We start from the raw sequence: 18,919 nt of genomic DNA on the forward strand, positions 1-18,919 counted from the left end.
TGGGAATGATTACTGATGAGCACCCCACGACCATCTTCCTCTCCTCCTTCTCCTCCTCCTCCTCCTGTGCTCACATCCCTCTGTGCCCTGTTAAAAAACAAAGACTAGAAACTGAGGAATATGATAAATCCAATCATTTCCTTAAGGATGCCATTCTCGGGATGGATAAATACTCCTGACACTCTTTAAACTGCAATCCCTGCACCGGCGGTTTTTGAATTTTGGTTCTCTGGATGCCTTTTTTTTTTTCAAAATTATACTTCATTTTTGCAGGAAATTATTCAAAAGTAAAGTTGCTTTCTTAATAGGGGTAGGGGATTTTAAGCGACTTACCCTCACTTAAGATAAGTGCACGTTTTGGGAAACTCACCAGATTTTCAATCATTATCCACTTAATGCCTGCATTCATTTGGCTGGTTCAGAGAATATAAATTAATTATCTTAATGATCCACAATATCTGACTAAACCCCACAACACTGAAGGAACGATAGACACCGCTGATCACAGCACCATCTGCCAACAGATACCCGTGCACACAATGCTTTGCTGGAGCAGCTTTTCCTTCACCCTCATTCAAGCTTGAATTTCTTCAAAGCTAATCTCATCTTTCAAAGCCAGACGAATAAGCTCAATAGTGATGAATTGCTTCGTTGGCGATTGGCTGCATTCATTACTGAACTACCCATATACATATGTGTGCATCTAACATTTTGTTTAAAAAAAAAAAAAAAAAGTTGGAAAAACTGATTTTTCCTTCTAATGAAATGTGATTTTTTTTATTTTTTTTCCTTTTCTAGCAAAATGATCACATCTGGGCCAGATTTTTCTTTAGCTTCATTAAACCACTTCCTCATTAAGCTTAATCTTTTGGACTCTGTCTTGGGTCCCAAATCTTTTTAATGCGGTCCCAGAGAACTCTTTTCAGCGTCAAGGAAATGAGAAACATTAACGCTTAAAATCATTTAAACCTGCTGTGCATGCCTCCTTTTCCTGCCTCTGATTCGGTTGAAACGCTCCTTCAGTTTGTTCTGTAACCTTCTAATACTACGCTGCCTCCGTGTTGCTTTTGAGTGGTGGCAGTATTCCCAAAGCCAGCCTTGGCCTCACTCGGTGCTCACCTGTAGAGGTGGCATTATGTTGGCTGTGGTGATCCAGAAGCCTGTACTCCAACTGACCCCTGATATTCCCACCACCCCAGTCCAATCCCTGCCTCATGGCGGCTACCAGTCATACAATCCTCCCTACAACCAGCCGTACAACCCTGCAGCGGTGGCCTACAACAACGACCAAGGAGTGGACGACGATGAGGAGGAGGACGAGGAGGAAGAGCAGGATCCATATTACCGCGGTTACCCCCCTCAATACTACCCACAACAGCCTTCGCAGTTGGCTCACGCTCGACACGGTTACCGCTCAAGCCCCACCCACTCTGAGGATGTGGAGCTGAGGTCACCGGGGGTCGCCAGGAGGTTTTCGCGGGACGTCGTCGTCATGGAGGAGAGCGAGGAGGGAGGACTTTAGAGGAAGGATGGACTCACCTGAAGTGCTTGAGCTTTGCACGTCACAGCACACACACATATTCACACATGCAAACATGTCAGATAACTGATATGCACACACACACACACACACACACACACTGCTCATCTGAAACTGTGGTGAGACTCCGCCCTCCCTCTGTCTCCAGTGGGTTTCCCCACCAGGTGAAACAATGTAAATATCTCTGTGGACTCTTGTATGATATCTCTGTAAAAGGGAGGTCCGAAAAGTGCCTGATCTATGTTAGCATCGTCCAGTGGTAATGTAAAGGTAAGACCAGTTCTTTCCCATCTCACAGCCGATTACAGGACTAATCCCTTCTTCTTTTTGTGTGAAGCTGCATGTCTCCTTCGAGCCGTAACTGGACACGTGCGCCTTGTTTTGGTTGTAAACCAGCTACATTATTTTTACAGTTTGAATCATCAAGGACGATGAGCTGGCAACAGTTGTACAGGCTGCTTTTTATAATGATGGATTGTGAGTCCTCTGCTTCCACGCTGTCTTTATTTCAATGTGTAAAGGAGTATTGAAGTGATTTGTTCGTACAGTATTGTGTTCCGTTTTTTCTCTTTGCCAGGTTTTTTTAATCTGAACTATTATTGTTAATTAATCCCTTAACATGAAACTTCTGTTTTGTTTAATATTCTCTGAACACTGTGTGACACAATAGACTGCATAAAGATGGATGGCGGAACTGCTCCTCAAATATGAAGCCAAAGCAAGTAGAGCTCCCCCTGGTGGCTGGATGTAGTATAGGCCATAAGCTCCACCCCCTCCATGTTAGTGGATGGGTCAAACTAAAACACTGAAATACACACAAAAATAATTTTTTTAAATGATAGTTTCTCTCATTTTAACAAGTTAATATAATGATGTATGTTCAAGTGTCAATTCCTTGGATAAGTTTCATTTTAGTTAGTAATTTGACGCAATAGGTACGGGATTTAACACAATAGCGATTACCAGTTGCCATGCCAACCGCTCTGCAAAGCGGCACTGGACTGTGAGAGTTGTAAAAAAACAACTTTTAAAAAACAAGTATAATCTGTTAGTATAATCTAAAATTTCCTTTTAAACGGTGGAGGTAGAGCAGTGTACAGTAGAGCAGTGTACAGTATTAAGTAAACGAAAACATGCGGAAGTGTGGTCGGGTCATCGATATCGTGACTCCACTCTCGGACCGTACTGCGCATATTCTGGCTTCCAAATCACAAGATGGCGCTGCCCGTATCCCCGGGAAAATACCGTCAGTTTGGCCAATGTAAGGAAGTGGGGACCCATTGTCCATATTTATACAGTCTATGTGTGACACAATCAGTTTTGAAATTTATATAAATTTGGCAACCATTCTATTTTTGTCCTGCGATATTTCACCCATGAATAATGTCTGCTCTGGGTTTTAACTCTCCTCAAAGAACAAATCTGTGTTGTTTGCGTCTTGTGTTGCTGCCCCAGGTTTTTTTAATTTATCTTATGCAAATTCGGGGGCCCGCTCACTGTGGAGGCCGTTTGCTCACTGGTTAACCTCCGACCTCTTGCTGGAATGCGACCTCAAGCCAGTTATTATTAAAAACAGTCTGTTGCCTCTCCGTGAAATCAATAAAGACTGAACTGAAGTGTAAACATTTCCCCCTCCTGCACTGCGGTCTGAAAAAACAAGCACTAAAATTTGAGCCGTGAGCTGGTCTAGATTTAAACCGTCGAAAGTGAACAGCTTTAACAGGAATGTGTCTCTCTACCACACCCCTTAGTACAATATGAACTTATTTATTTTTCATTTTGTTTGCTTTTATAACCAATAAATCTGTAATGAAACAGAATTGTGTTTTAGGTCATTCGTTTTACAACACAAAAAGGTTGGTAACTATTTTTATGACGCAACAAAAAAGCTACTGGACAAGATCACGTTTATTAAATTGTTTATTAGCCTGTTTTACAATTCACTTAAACAGGATTGATTTATGTATGTTGACAGCGCTATGGAAATACAATGACAAGAAAAAAGTCCCAATCAAAGCTAACATTAGCACACTGCTGATAGCCCGAATGTTGACAAGGTAACCCGTTAATTGGTTTTACTGTGAACCCATAAACTTTCAAAGCAGAATCAGATCTAACGGATGTCATTTTGATGGGTCGAGATCTGATCGTTTCATGGCGGTATATTCAGAGGAAAACTCACAGGATCTGATTTTCTCTAATCAGAGCAGAGCCACATGGTGAAATCTCTGCAAACTGACAGAGAGGATGGCTTTTGTGTTCTCGGTGTTGACATCTAGGTTATGACTGGGTGCTGGGGTAAAGTCCAGTCATATGTTGCCAGTTTTGGTGAAGAAAAGTAAACTCGGCCGGATTTACACAAAAGCACAAAGTTTAATGTAGTTTTTTGTGGCTCATGTGAGCAGAGAGAATAACTTTGTTGTGTGTTCAAGTCCTTTAAAGCCTGTCTGACCCATATGATAAACATCCTGCTTTGGTCACGTCGTGCAGCCTTGATTTCATTTCATCTTGTAGTCTTCAGGTCTGTGGGGAAAAGCACAAGACAGCACATTAGTATGAGGGGTATGGAGAAAGAACCGGTTACAAGGAAAAACATGGATAAAGAGTGACAGATGAGAAACCAGGCAGATCTTATCATTAGTTTATTTTATTTTTTTCCTTTTCAAAATGAGTTCAGGCCGACAGCATCCTCTTTTTGTGCTTTCCCCCTTTAATTCCAAGCAGAGATTGCAGCAGACAGATATTATCGGGGTCTGCTGTATTGGTTTTGATACAAAGTAGAAAAAATGTCGTTATCAAATGTAATAGCTCCGCTATCAACTACAGCAGTATGTTTATGTTGTCGATTTTTCTATGTCTGAGCTCTTGCTTGTGTACCCAGAGTGTGTGCGTGCTGTACAGAGGTGGAGAGAGGTCGCATATCCTATAATATGCTCTCGCCTCTGCTCCAAGGTTTTTCTGAGAGAATATTAACAATGTGTTTAATAAAGGGTAACGACTGAATCGCCCTCAGTGACCTTGACCCCATCTCCCCTGACACACACACACACACATATCTGATCAGTAAAATGACTAAGACAGAGTGTGAGTGAATATTAACTAGGCTACGGCCCATCTCTTAAATAAACCGAGATTGGTTTGACCTTGACGGCTGTGTGACGACCGGCCTGAGCACGCATGCTGATTGGCTGAGGAGATTGAACCAGTAAACAGCAAGAAGTGGCTCATTTATCACCTCGAACAAACACTGACAGCAATGCTGAACGCAGTACAGACATGCTGTACATATCTATACGAGAAGCGCACACACACACACACACACACACAAGAATTAACTTAGTGGAAAGTTTTTGGGATTAGAGCCCTTAGAGTAGAGTCAGGGTTTCCAATTAATTTAATTCTGTTATATATCTATTTTGATGCCCAATGTGGGTTTTTTTTTTTTTTTTTTTTTTTTTTTAAACGTGTGCTGTTTTTAACTTTAAATGGTCCGTCCACCCAAAACTAAACAAAATATTATCCCAGTTTCCTCTAGTGATAACTAAAGATGCAGATTTGGTTTTTATTCAACAGGATAGAGTCAGATTTCTGTCTCTACTCTGACACAGTGGAGGCGAATGGTACTATGTTTATGGGCCACCAAAATTTTTTTTTAAAAATCCATTAACTACGTTACTTTTGCTCCACAAGAACACAGCATTGAAGAGCAGTTTTGAAGCCGAATGTGGATGTCTCTGGCCGTCGCCATCTTGGCAGTGTCTGACAGTTTGTAGCTCCAAGCAAATTTTAAAATGGGCAAAGAAGTGGAGCTGGATGGCTAGATAGGCCGCAAGCAACCTGTAAAGGCACCCACCTTTCCCTCAAGACAACCACGCCCTTAATTATGCTTAACTTTAACCACCGTGAATAGGAAAATCAGTTATAAAGCGTTTTATGTACCAGGCTGTAAACATGGTCTCTGCCCCAGAGGCTGCTGCTTGAGACACACTAAAACAGCTTTCATAGGGACTATATCTTCACCTTAAAGCTCAAAATGCTTAAAGAAATTGGGATACCAAATCAAAGCAGAATGTTGTTTCTGGACAAATTCATTCACCTCTACTTTAGTGGCCATTATCTGAAAATCAAAGTAAATCAGTTAAAATGTATTTGACAAAGAGAAGGGGGAGTATGACATGCAACTAAAGGTCCAAATAATTAAGCATTATTTACAGAATGTCATGGCATTTAATGTATTAACCAAGGTGGTATTCACTCATCCACGTGGTACTAACTTAATCCAATAACAATTGTAGTTACTGTGTATTGTAAACAAACTGGAAAGTCAAAGTTGAATCTTCTGTAAATACCACCTCTAAGTGGGTCAAAGAAAGCCCACCAGAGAACTTGAGTGCTGAGAAAGTGCCCTTGAGGGATGAAGAGCAACGACCCCGACCCAGATACGCAGCTGGAAGACGGACGGACGGATGGATTGATTGATTAACGGATGCAAAGGTCAGTGCTGAGCAGGTGAAGAGAGAATGCTCTCCGTTAACCCGGCAGAATGATGTTTACTGCAGGTGAGACCGGAGAAATGCAACAGCACGACATTATCATACGGGGTCATGATGTCAGTCTAATCTCCATCCAGAAAATACTCGAAGTAGAAAATCCATGAATACGATTATGCCGAGTAACAGATGCTCTCTCTCACACCCCACATAGAAACCTTGTTTAGCCATACAGTCGGGAAGTGGTGGAATACAGCTGTTTGTGACATTTGACCATTTCTGTTTCGAGGTTTGGCGCAGCACACGGGCGAGGGAGAAAGCTAAAATGTCATCATGTGCACAGGCCTTCATTTAAAAGCTTTTGTGCAACATTAAGTAAAAAAGTTGACTTGGATCGACTCAAGCTCATATTTGTGAAATAGTCCACATAGGAGCAGACTCCTTAGGATGTCTATCCTCATGAATCAAGTGGCTGTCCGTTCTTGTTCTCTGTGCATCATGTCACATAATGACAGCTCTTTGCTGCCTGACAATCACTCTCACCACAGCCACATGTGTTTGTAGTTACAATGTAAAATGTTGCATCGTATTTTTTCCTGCATGAAGGGACAGAGTCAAACTGGCCGCAAAACGTGTTGGCGTGTTTTTGAATTGGATCTGTTTATGCTCGCGTTGCCTGGTTAGAACATGAAAACGACACAGAACCGCACGGTTCATGGCTGACGAGGTCCGAGAAGAACAGCGCGACGACTGAGTCCATGCATAAAGATTATACTGCAACGGCCAGAGACAAAACAACTACTGCCCCTTGTCTGAAGTCAAATACACACGTTGATAACAATCTAAAAGGGAGGGGGGCATGGGGTCTAATCCCCTCTACATCCATTGGTGACGTACACTTTAGCAAGTCATCCAAGTCCCCAAAACTGTCTGCCCGCTGCTCATGAATTTTTTATATAAATGCAAATCCCTTCATCTCATCCCAGGGTTTTCTATAGTCACTGTAATTAAAAGAATATTTTACAAATATAACCACATGACAAACTATAGTTCAAACAATCAGAGCATGCCAATCAAAGCAAAGCAGGATGATTGGTAAACACAAAGTAGTACTGCCAGAGCGTAATCAGCTCAACATCGCCCCCTTCTGGCTCATCCTCAGCAAGTCAAGACACCAAAAACGGAATGAAGGTCCTCAAAGGACAAAGGGATGAGGAAATCAGTCCCAGGTGAAACCCATTTTGTCTTTGTCAGATAATTATAAAGTCATCTGAAGGTGAATGTTGGGGGTTAGCGTCCATGAATGTCATGTTTATGTTAATCAGTTCTGTATAAATAGTGTCAAACACTGAGTAAATATAAGTTTTGGCTGCAGAAGATTTATATGCAGCTACACTCAAACTCTGTATAGTGTCTACATCCATGCAAGCCCTGCTGTGTTTCAGTACAGAATGTTTGTGTGTGTGCGCGTGTGTTTGCACATACGGTGTCCACAGCCTGGGGAAGGCGTCGATCTCCGCCTGAGAGTACTCGCTGAGCTTCCTGGGGATTTCTCTGGGCTGAGGCAGCTCCTCCGTCAGGTTGGCTCTAATGTCTTCTGGCAGCTCCTAAAGAGGTGTGGAGGCAGCGAAGAAATTAAGCGCAGGGACACAAAACCAGAGGAGAAACGAAGAAAGTGGGAAAACAATTTAAAAGAACATGACAAAAATAAGAAGTAGAACATAAAAGAAGGCGCAATTTACTCTGCAGAGCCAGACCAGATATTCTACGTGAAGAGCTGAAGGTGGCTTTAGGGTCCGTCACTCTTCAGTGCCGACAGTCAGTTTCATTAATATTCATGACGGCAGTGTATGCACCTACAGATTCGTTTATGGAGCAAAGAGTTCAGGCTAAAAGACAAAAACACTAAACTTTACTCAGGTCTGCACTGTTTCGAATTGCAGATATCACTGCAGACATCCACGAGGCTCAGGAAGACGCTCTGTACATAATAAGCGTTGTACAGAACTATTACTTTTGCAGGTAAATATCAACTCTGCAAGAAAACAAAAGGCCGTTCATTGTCAGTCTTCTGCACTCTGACGCCACACAGCTCATGGATTACAAGTCAAAACACAAACATCTGATCGATTGTCTCACATTCCTGGTATTAATGACAGTGCTCCCACAAAGCTAGTAATTAAATCCAGCTAATATTTACCCAGGTCACAGACAACTTTTTTTTTTTGTCTAAATTGATTTCGGAAGCTGTGGTGTGTGACGCTCGTTCTGGCCGATGTAATTTCAAATCTATCAAAGCGCTATGAAGCACCAAATGTGTTGTGTGTGTGAGCTGCAGAGGCCATTAATTCACTGCAGCGACGATGTGATGCATCTGCTCTCCTTTAAATCGATGAGCGCGACAGGACGGCTTGACACACTTGATAAGTGAACGGAAACGTATTAGTCGTGAGATATTTAGATTCGGTTAAAGCTGCATTTATTGGGAGACGCTTTTGGCAGCAGATCAACGTACAGCCTTCCACACCCAGCGCATAACTGACATCAACAAGCAGCTGCTTATATTAAATATCCACAAGCCCTGAAGCAACATTGACATTCAGTTAAGTGCCTGGCTTTGTATTCCCTCACTTTCAGCTCAGTTGTTTTTTTCTTCACCACGAACAAGTGGACATAGATTCAGTGTCTGAAAAGTGAAGCCTGTGCAGAAGTGCTTTGGTAAACCTATTCTTTCTACTGGCCAACAGGGAGTTACTCCTCTGGTTACAAAAAAAATTGAGTTGAAGTCTGAGAAAATTATCCTACTTCTCCCTTGATTTATAACCTCAGTAAACATTTTCTAATATGTTTACGGTCTCAGACAGTTTCAAGTCTTTATCTTGTAAATTATTGTCCCAGATAGCGTGAAAAAGATGATTTGTATACGAGATATGCTTTAGGAAGTGGCTCCCGTGTCCACTATGCTCACTATGTTACAGACAGTATCAGCAGCTTGTTATCAGTGCACCCCTTCTCGTGACGTTCTCTGAATGATGAAGGTTCACGTGGGATGAAACAGGACTTACATCTTCAGGAAAGATGTGTAACCGCTGCATCATTATCCGCCGGTGCAGGTTCCGAGGCAGCATGCCGTAAACTGCTAGCTTCACAATCTGGAGAGGAGAAGAACGTTAAAACAGATCATGATCACATTCTTGGAAAAAAAAAAAAAAAACAATATCTGTGTCTATGGGAACCACATGTACACTCCCATTGTTTTCCTTATATTTTGAAAATGAAATGAATGAAAATGTGTTTTCCTATATCAGGCTGGTTGACAAAAGTGAATTCAACTTGGACAGAGTCACTGGACCGAGATACTGGACAGAGCCACTGGAGAGAGATGCTGGACAGAAGCAGTGCTGACCAATCGTTCATCTGTCCAATTCCATTTCTCCCTCTTGGCTCGCCGAGCCTCCAAACGTCACTTTAACTAAATCAGCATCAGGACAGGATGTCTGTGGTCATTGGCTGGACTGAAACCTGCATTAGTAAAGAGCCAGCAGCAGAGTAGATGTCTCTCCTGGTTTTGTTAAGCTACAGATTGGAGACCAGTGCAGGTCATTCACCTGCTTCTAGTGGTTCCACATGACAAGAGGAATTGTATGTTATTTTATGAGCCTACACTAGCTGCGTGTGGGAAATCACTGACAAGCTCTCACTGCATGTACCAACGTCCTGATCCGTTTTTTTTTTTTGCCCACAATCCCATCATGATGATTTAACATTACGTCTCGACCAATCCAAGTCCTGATTGGATTTTTTAAACGATTATTTTTTAGCATGCTTCATAAATAAACTGAAATTAATTTTCTTACATTAACTCTCCTAGATCACACGAGCACTGTACAACTGCCAAAAATACAATTGTCAAGTTCAATCCGTTTGGTTTGTCAAACGTAGTATGTAAATTACATCAAGCTTTGAACGAAATCATCACTCGATATGTAAAATATCTAATCTTCCTAACCCTGCCTGAACTCATGAATATGCAATAAACCAAAGCCCGGGAATTATCCTGAACCGACAATCACGTGCCGAGTTACCAAACACACCAAACGTCACCATCACCAGCACAAATCCACTGCTCCTTAATCCCACTCCGCTGAACTTCACATTAATATGCACAAGCAAACCATATAAAGAAAGAGATAAGTGTCACTCCAGGAAAAACCTATCCTCTGCGCAGCATGTGGCATGTGGAGAAATGACATAAATCTGTGTGTGCGAGTGTGTGGCTTCCATTACACATAGCGGATAATAAAAATCCACAGAGCAAAACATACAAGGCAGTGGCTTTTCTATTTTATGATTCACCCTAAATAATACAAAAAGGTGAAAACGGACACTGGCAACACTTACAGCTTTCGGGTCCTTCAGGTGAAGCTGAGCAGCTGTGACTTGTTTGAATCCACCTGGATACCTTTGGAGGAAAAAATACACAATGTCAGTCTTTGCTGTGCATGATAAACCAAAGTGAGTATCTTGGTATCCAGCCAAGATCTCTTGGAAAGAATAACACACTGATTAATTTATTAGGTCTCCTCATCATATTATTGCTCTCCTTTAAACAAGGGAAATGCATGAGCTTCTATTAGGGAAATCAGGGATGCATTTAAAGGTGTTTGCAGCAACCAGGGACAATTACAGCGTCTGATTACAGAAATATCAGGCACTGACGATCTCCAGTGTACACGCAGATAAACTGATTACGTCTTTCCAGGAGTCTATACTACAACACAACTGTGAAGTAATGATGTGCTCTTACCCCGTGTGTGAAGAGTAGACTTTCTGCTCCCATTTGTTCCCAGAGAAAGCTATGTGCCTGCTGTTTATTACCACAACGTGGTCACCACAGTCACCTGCGAAGATGTTCAAGAGGTTTGTTTTCGTGTCTTATATTTGTGCTTTAAAAATAAAATATCTTAAGATTCACAAGTGCACGCAGATGGTCAACTGATGACACTAATGCTCCTGATTTGAGAGCAACACAAACTTATGCACAAGCATACATAATGGAATACCAGAATATAACTTTAGAAAGTACTGGTGAGAAGGCGGCACTGTTAATTAAGTTTGTCCTCTACTGCCATCATGTGGTCATTCCATGCTTTAGCAGTGTTAAATTAGAGGTGTTCTATGGTGTCCTAATGATAAAAACAGTAGTTTACCAAGTACAACAAGTCTATGTTAAAGTTAGAAACGCACTCATGAGGTATGTGTGATGAATGGTGTTGCTACTCACTCATTGCATGATAGATAGGTTTGTGTTTCCCCTGTAATCTAACAGAGCACATCGTGGCAATCTTCCCAGGCGGCTGCATCCTGGCGTCAATTAGGAACCAAGAACGGGCAAAAGTCGCCCATTGCTGAAAGAAGAGAATGAGAAAGTATGAATCACACAAGCTACAGGGATTAAGGTTTTAACTCCAGGAGGCCTGTGGTCCTCTGTCAGTGTATAAATGTATATGTGGACATGGATGGGTTATGTTTACTTCCATAATGGCCTCAGAATTGGTTAACATCTTTCAGCAGTTTAAGTAGTTAGCTTGCAAAGACTTGGAAAAACACAGGTGTGATTAATAAAACTAAGATCACTTAATCACTAGATCACTTCTACAGTCTTAGGGTCCTGGTAATGCGCATGGTCAGCTTCAGTTTTTTGCTCTTGACATTATTCTAGTGTCAGTAATGGTATAAGTGTCTTCCACATGGTGAAACACATAGAAATTGTACAACATGAGTGTAGATTACGTTAGATATTCATGTTGGCTGTACGCATTTCATTACAGGAAAAAAAAAACAATGATTTTAAGATGCCAGCTAATTAATATACTAACAGAAAGAGCCGTAAATGTGGAATCAGCTATTTAAAAGATTTGACCATTTCCTCCATCCTTAAAGATGAGTTTTGAACTTAGTCTATAAACGAACTCCTTTGTATCAAAGTACATGTAAAGCTCCAACATATCCACGATATTAAGTCCAGTTCAATAATTTGTTGGCTAACCGGTATAATAATATAATCCGACACACCGCGGCTAGTTCGTTAGCAGCCGTTGCTAACAGTTCATTTGACGGCACACGTAATATTAAAATGGCGACTCAGCATTAAAATATAACAATACTGTACAACAAGTAAATATACCTGGGCAGATCTGGAGAAACTTGACATTTTGACGAGACTACCAACACATCTTCATAATATTTGACCCTCAACGTGAGCTACGGTCCGTTCGGTAATTATGTTCGGCTGGAACGAGACTTGAGTCGTCAATGTTCCTTCTTCTTCTTCTTCTTCTTCTTGTTTTATGGCAGTTGGCAAACAACGTTTGGTTGCATTACCGCCACCTTCTGAAATGGAGTGTGGGTCTGAATACTATATGTCCCTATGCTTAAATGATCTTTATTAAACCAGTTCTTCTAAGAAAAGAAAAGAGAAACTTAAAACATACATCTCCAGATTTCTTTTGTAAAATATCATTTAATATTAAAGGAGTCTCTTCCTCTTCTAGTTGATGTCTTAACCGTTGCCTCTCATTACCATATCTAGTACATTCTACAATTACATGTTCTATGGTTTCCTGAGTGTTACATACACTACATCTCCCATCAGCATGTTTTCCCACTAGAAATAGTGTACTATTTAGTCCTGTGTGCCCAAATCTCATTCGTGAAATTATGTTCTCTTCCTGTGTATTTCTGCAAGTACTTCTACTCACCCCCACTCTTCTTTGAATACTATACATTTTCCTACCTGTCTGACCAGTATCCCACAAGACTTGCCACTTCTCCTTTATCTTTCCCTTAATAATGGATTTAACTTCAGCCTTACTATACTTAATACTTAAACTTATATGATCCAGTTCTGTTGCCTTTTTTGCATACTTATCAGCTAACTCATTCCCGGTCACTCCTTTATGAGCAGGAACCCAAACAAAACCAACATTTATTCCAGCTTTCAATATCTTGTTTGCCATCTGGACTATTTCTAGAACAATGTCTTGTCTAGATTGTGAATTTATGTTTTGAATACTTATCAGAGCTGAAACTGAATCTGAAGCAATTACTAAACTTCTTGGCCTATTGCTCTCTGCCCAAGAAAGTGCCATCAAAATAGCAATTAATTCTGCTGTATATACTGCTAAATTATCATTAATTCTATTTTGTGATGTTATTTTTAACTTTGGAATAACAAAAGCCACTCCCACTCTCACATCCCTTTTGGACCCATCTGTGTACAATATAATTCTATCCCCATATCTCTCCCTTAAATACCCCTGCACCTCATAACTATCTATACCCTCATTCTTAGCTTCTTCCAATAGACTAAGATCAACTGAAAGATATTCAAGAGTCCATAAAGGAACTCTTGAATACACTACTGTAGGACTTAGATCTAATGAGGCTATTTCCATCTCATTTACTTTCTGTTTAATAATCCACCCAAAACTACTCTTTGTACCTTTCTGTCTCTCTTGACACTGTACCAGAGTTGATTGACTTATATGGTCTATCCTATGACCTTTAAGGTTTGTCCAGTATACTAGACTGAGCTGATCCCTTCTGAGATCAAGAGGCATCTCCCCCATCTCAACTTGGATGGCTGCCACTGGGGTTGTCCTCATAGCTCCACAACATAATCTTAAAGCTTGACTCTGTATTCTGTCCAATTTATTTAACACAGTCTTAGCAGCAGACCCATATAGAACACATCCATAATCAAAAACTGACCTAATCATTCCAACATACATTGTTTGCATGGCACTCCTATTTGCACCCCATTCTACCCCACGCATACATCTCATTACATTCAATACTTTTTTACACTTCTCTACCATCTTTTGAATATGTACTGCCCATGTTAATCTTTTATCAAACCACATCCCAAGATACTTAAAACACTCTACTCTTTCCAATTCCTTATCTGATATTTGGATCTTTAACTCCTGACTTATTTTCCTCCTAGTAAAGAAAATCATCTTTGTTTTTTCAACAGATATCCTGAATCCCCACTCAATTGCCCATTTATGTACTACATCCACTGCTTGTTGCATCTTACTTGCAATGTGCTGGACATTCCTCCCCCTTTTCCACATTGCTCCATCATCTGCAAATAAAGCCACACCAATAGACCTTTCTACATTGTTAAATATGTCATTTATCAATAATGAAAATAGTAATGGACTAATAATACTGCCTTGAGGAGTCCCATTGTCTACCTCATATTCCTCACTCAATACCCCGTCAATGTTCCTATGTTAGATGTTTATTGATATTAGCATCTGTAGTATACTTTACTTATGTCTATTTAGGGCTTAGAACATGCTCGGTAATTATTAGTATTATTAAAAACATTACAAATCTAAATATTCAACATTTATTTGGTTTCTGTCAAATAGTTGTTTCTACCCGGCGGCATTTTGACGCAACACCACAACATAGTTACCTCACTTCCTTCCCGCGACAGAAAGAGAGCGGGGAAATTTGACAGTCCCATTACAGCCGCAAAGAAACACAAGTTTCCACTTGTTTAATGCTTCAAGGAAAAGGGCAGTTACTTTGACCGTTCAGAGGGGTTTATTTATCAATATACTAACAATTTAACGAGCCGACCGACCAAAAATGAGAACTTTAGAGGAGGTGCAGGCCACTCTGGAGATCGCCAAGCTGAAGGAGGAAGATTTACGGAAAACCATCCACTGCCTGTCCTTTGGAGAAAACGTCTCATCTGCAGACTACTGCCTGATGGAGCTGGACGACACTCTCTGCAAACACATCGAGGCCGGACAGAGGTAAGGTTAATATAATGTGTCTAATGACTCTGTGTCTGTAGTGAATAGATAGATAGATAGATAACAACAAAGCAACAAGTAATACTGTTGACTAGTCCCCGATATACATACATATGTGACATCTTCAAAATCCTCAAACCCAAAAATTTTTTTAATTTTACAATGACCTGAAATAAAGATAAACAACAATAATAAGCTTGACTCATCAGTTAATCAACCCTGTAGACCACAGATGTCAAACATACGGCCCTAGGGCCAAAGGCGGCCCACCAGAGGGTCCAGTCTGGCCCGCGGGTTGAATTTGCAAAGTGCAAAAATTACATTGAAGACATTAACTGCAATTTTTCTAATAAAAGTAACTGCTTTTCCAAGGGTTCACACAGATTTAAGTAAGGGTTGTGGACATAACACAACACTGAGACTTTACCTGGAATCTCAGGTGAGAACTATACAGAAATGTCCGGTTGTTTGTTGCATGTAAACATTTTCATAACATACTTGTTCTTCTTTGCACTAAAACAAAGGGAAACATTTGGAGTTGTCGTTATTTATAGGTTATTACGCTATTGTGTTACTGGTCCAGCCTCCTTGAGATCAAACTGGGCTGTATGTGGCCCCTGAACTAAAATGAGTTTGACACCCCTGCTGTAGACCGTGTTCTTTTGCCATTCTGTTTTTTATTTTCTAACACAAATGACCACAAGCGACCATATGTAAACAATAAATTATAACTAACAATTATTATTTTTTCCTCTTTCCCAGTCTAGTCATTCGAGGGGATAAAGATGAGCGTGCAGTGATCTGCAGCGGCGACAAGACATACGACCTTAAAATAGCCGACACATCCAACGTGCTGCTGTTTGTACCCGAATGCAGGACCCCGGACCAACTGACCAACAGCCAGGACAGCTCTCATGTAGTGCACGCTCAGGTATGGAAATCACACACACACAAACACACACAAAAGTGCCCTTGTTCAACTGGTGAACTGATTGTTATGCATGTTGTAGATCTGGGGATTTTGTAGCAGCTACTGGGAACTGAGGAAACAGCGGCCTAAGCTGAAGAAACTGAAGAAGCTGTTATTGGAGAATCCTTATGAAGGACCTGCGTTGAGAGGGCAGGAGGAGAATACCGAAAACAGGGTAAATACATACACCAGTCTACCTGTGCTATTCATCTAGTGCCTTGGAGGTTATTTATTAGGCAGACAGAAGAGTGTTGTGATGTGTCGATGTTTTGAGTCTCCTCTTCTTTTGAACGTATCGTAGTGTGTTAGTAAGTGGTTTGCTCTGTTGGCAGTACACTATGCAGGATCTGCTGGAGAGGATTCAAGCCAGTGAAGAGGAGCTTAAGACCCACTTAGAGACCATCCACGCCTGTCAGATAGATGGTAAACAGTGTAGTTTTCGTTGTCTGGGTTGTACTTTCTTATATAAATAACAAAGTAGATACTTATCAGTTGTTGAAAGAGAGTGTCCTTCTTCCTTCCAGGCTACTGGCGTGTGCTGGACTTTGACTATGAGATGAAGCTGCTCGGTCACGTGACTCAGCTGGTGGATTCTGAGTCGTGGTCCTTCAACAAGGTCCCCCTTCAATCCAGTGTGGAAGAGTTGGCCCCCCTAGAGCCCAGGTAAGTTAATTTATGGGATCCTCACCTCTAGAGACCAACAAAAAAGAGTGCTGCAAGAAAACTATCCAAAGAGAATGGCTAAAGTTGATGTCCTGAGCATCTATTGTAAAGCTAACTTATATTAGATGCTCAACCAGGTCCCAGTGATGATATTCTCTTTCTTATTCACAGAGAGATGATCGAGCACTGCTTGAACTGCTACGGGAAACGCTATACTGAAAACGGTAAAGAAAATAAAGAACCTCCTAAAGAAAATTCATTTGAACAGACCACAAGATTTCATTTAAAAACTAGTAACTGAATCTCACACAAACTGCATCTACTCAGTACTGAACCATCTGTATCTTCCTCCCCTTCCACAGACGAGGTGTTTTATGCACTGAATGAGGATAAAGTTTGTCGAGGCATAGCGTTAATGCTTCTGCAGAACGCTGTCAAGTTCAACCTGAGGGAGTTTCAAGAGGTCTGGCAGCAGAGCGTCCCAGACAGCATGAGTACAAGACTGGACCAGCTAAAGGTGACCCTGTACTTCTCTTTCTACAGCATTCAGCAGAAGTGAGGAGGAGGAGGAGTTTGTTTGTTATCTGGCCCTCTTTCAAGTCATTTTGCATATTGTCATATTTGAGTAATAAGTTTCCAAAGTTTAATTTCCTGACCGGTGCTCATGGCTTTGTGAATCTTCCAGAGCCTGGCCCTGGTGGACCGCACCTCCCGCCCTGAGACCATCTGCCTGCTGCGTGTGGAGGATCTCTCAGAGGACACTGTGGAGCGCTTCAACCACCTCTTCACTCTCAGAGAGAAATGGACAGAAGAGGACATCACACCATACATACAGTTAGTGTCATGCATTTGGAAATCACCATAACCTTTAAAGTCAGTTACCTGATTTGTAACATGTAGACAATTCATGGTTCCCTGTAAAGTGTAACACTCTACTTCTTCATCCAGAGATCTGTGTGGAGAGAAACAAACCACCGGAGCACTCCTGACCAAATATGCTCGATCTTCAATGCAAAATGGAATTAAGGTTTTCAACTCCAGGAGGCCTGTGGCTACATGAACACGTCCACTGTCAAGTTCAATTTATTTTTGAAGATGTATGTGGCTTTGTTTATGTCGTAAGTTTCATAACTTCATAATCAGTTCTGTTAAAATGCTTGTTAGCATTGAAGGTGTGAGGGTATGAGGTTAGCTCAGAAGTTCTGGTCACTAAAGTCAAACTGGGTGTTTATTTCAGTTTTTATTGTGTCTGTAAAAATAATAATACATGTAATAAAATAAGTTGTCATGCAGGAACCTACATGTGCTGTGCTGGAGGTTGTCCACAAGGTGGTGATCTATGTTGATAAATATAACATTATGACCACTAACAGGAGACGTATCTAACATTGACCATCTTGTGACAATATAATGTTCTGCTAGGAAACTTTTAGACCAGGCATTCATTCATGTGGATGTTACTTAGACATGTACCACCCACCTAGACCAGACCAGACCAGACACCCCCACCCCATAGCAATGACACTCCTTGTTGGCAGCAGCCGTCCCCAGCAGGATGCAGCCTGACACAGACACACACAAAAAGGGTTTAGGAACAACTAAAAAACAAAACCATGAAAAACAGCACAAGGTGTTGACCTGGCCTCCAAATTCACTAGATCCCAAACTGATCAAGTATCTGAGGGATGCACTGGAACAAGCCTGATCCACAGAGGCCCCCTCCACTCAACCCATAGGACCCAAAGGCCCCCACCAACAACATCCTGTTACCAGACACCACAGGACACCCTCAGAAGGACCATGTCCATTCTCTGATGAATCACAACTGTTTTAGAGGCACAAGGGAGACCTACACAATATTAGGAAGGTGGTCATAATGTTATGCCTGATCAGTGTATAAGCTCCACACTATAACTAAATAAATCTTCATTGGTCTGCATTCAAATAACAAAAAAAGTGATTGTTTTAATTAATGTCCTTCCTGTCCGCTGGTTCTTTAACAACACAACTCTTTACTCCACACCACAATCTCAGATTATACTACATCCAGTAAATTCACTACTGTCCTTGTCACATATGAAACTTAAGAGGGAAAAAAAAGGTTTCGCTCATCTGTGCTTCTCTGGTAGTATTGCAACATATCGAAAAAGCGTCTAAAAAAGGCAACTGGGCTTGTAAAGTTTTTTGAGAAGACGTTTCGTCACTCATCCAAGTAGCTTCTTCAGGGAAACATCTGTGGGTCTAATCCATCAGAAACTTGCTTGTTTCTGTTAACGACCATAAACGGGCACAACTAGAGTTCATTAACAACAGTTGCATTTTTTAAAGGCTTTTTGGATATACCATGACTTGGGTGACAGAGAACCTTCACCACAGACGTAGTATTGCAACCAACAAGAGTAAATGACCAACTTTATAATCG

General features: G+C 41.1%; 3 protein-coding genes across 3 annotated transcripts in view; 2 read left to right on the forward strand and 1 right to left on the reverse strand.

The window, feature by feature from the left end:
• The window catches only part of col14a1a (collagen, type XIV, alpha 1a), a 125,901-nt gene extending 122,592 nt beyond the window's left edge, over positions 1-3,309 (forward strand). The window contains exon 48 of the mRNA XM_084556795.1: positions 1,200-3,309. Within this exon, the coding sequence (XP_084412921.1) occupies positions 1,200-1,522 (323 nt within the window). The 3' untranslated portion in view covers positions 1,523-3,309. The remainder of the gene's footprint in view (positions 1-1,199) is intronic.
• Positions 3,310-3,446: 137 nt separating this feature from the next.
• On the reverse strand, positions 3,447-12,352 carry mrpl13 (mitochondrial ribosomal protein L13). Its single transcript, XM_084556794.1, has 7 exons — positions 12,218-12,352; positions 11,315-11,438; positions 10,838-10,931; positions 10,432-10,492; positions 9,096-9,182; positions 7,516-7,637; positions 3,447-4,063 (listed from the first exon to the last, which is right to left on the reverse strand). Exons 1-7 carry the CDS (start codon positions 12,242-12,244, stop codon positions 4,039-4,041), a joined length of 540 nt encoding a protein of 179 aa, XP_084412920.1. The 5' UTR covers positions 12,245-12,352; the 3' UTR covers positions 3,447-4,038.
• Positions 12,353-14,555: 2,203 nt separating this feature from the next.
• dscc1 (DNA replication and sister chromatid cohesion 1) lies at positions 14,556-18,395 on the forward strand. Its single transcript, XM_084556398.1, has 9 exons — positions 14,556-14,864; positions 15,627-15,795; positions 15,875-16,009; positions 16,167-16,257; positions 16,359-16,497; positions 16,669-16,721; positions 16,860-17,014; positions 17,183-17,331; positions 17,446-18,395. The coding sequence occupies exons 1-9, from the start codon at positions 14,695-14,697 to the stop codon at positions 17,555-17,557; spliced, it is 1,173 nt and encodes a 390-aa protein (XP_084412524.1). The 5' UTR covers positions 14,556-14,694; the 3' UTR covers positions 17,558-18,395.
• The last annotated feature ends 524 nt before the right edge of the window (positions 18,396-18,919 follow it).

Source organism: Chelon labrosus (assembly GCF_963514085.1).
Source record: "Chelon labrosus genome assembly, chromosome: 12".
NCBI lineage: Eukaryota > Metazoa > Chordata > Actinopteri > Mugiliformes > Mugilidae > Chelon > Chelon labrosus.

Coding starts and splice junctions, on each gene's coding strand:
- mrpl13 (XM_084556794.1), bottom strand. CDS start 12,244: ATGTCAAGTTTCTCCAGATCTGCCCAG. Junction 7,638..9,095: donor TACACATCTTTCCTGAAGAT/GTAAGTCCTGTT, acceptor ACACCTCTTTAG/GAGCTGCCAGAAGACATTAG. Junction 4,064..7,515: donor TTCCCCAGGCTGTGGACACC/GTATGTGCAAAC, acceptor TTTTCCCCACAG/ACCTGAAGACTACAAGATGA.
- dscc1 (XM_084556398.1), top strand. CDS start 14,695: ATGAGAACTTTAGAGGAGGTGCAGGCCACTCTGGAGATCGCCAAGCTG. Junction 16,258..16,358: donor CCACGCCTGTCAGATAGATG/GTAAACAGTGTA, acceptor TCTTCCTTCCAG/GCTACTGGCGTGTGCTGGAC. Junction 17,332..17,445: donor GACATCACACCATACATACA/GTTAGTGTCATG, acceptor TTCTTCATCCAG/AGATCTGTGTGGAGAGAAAC.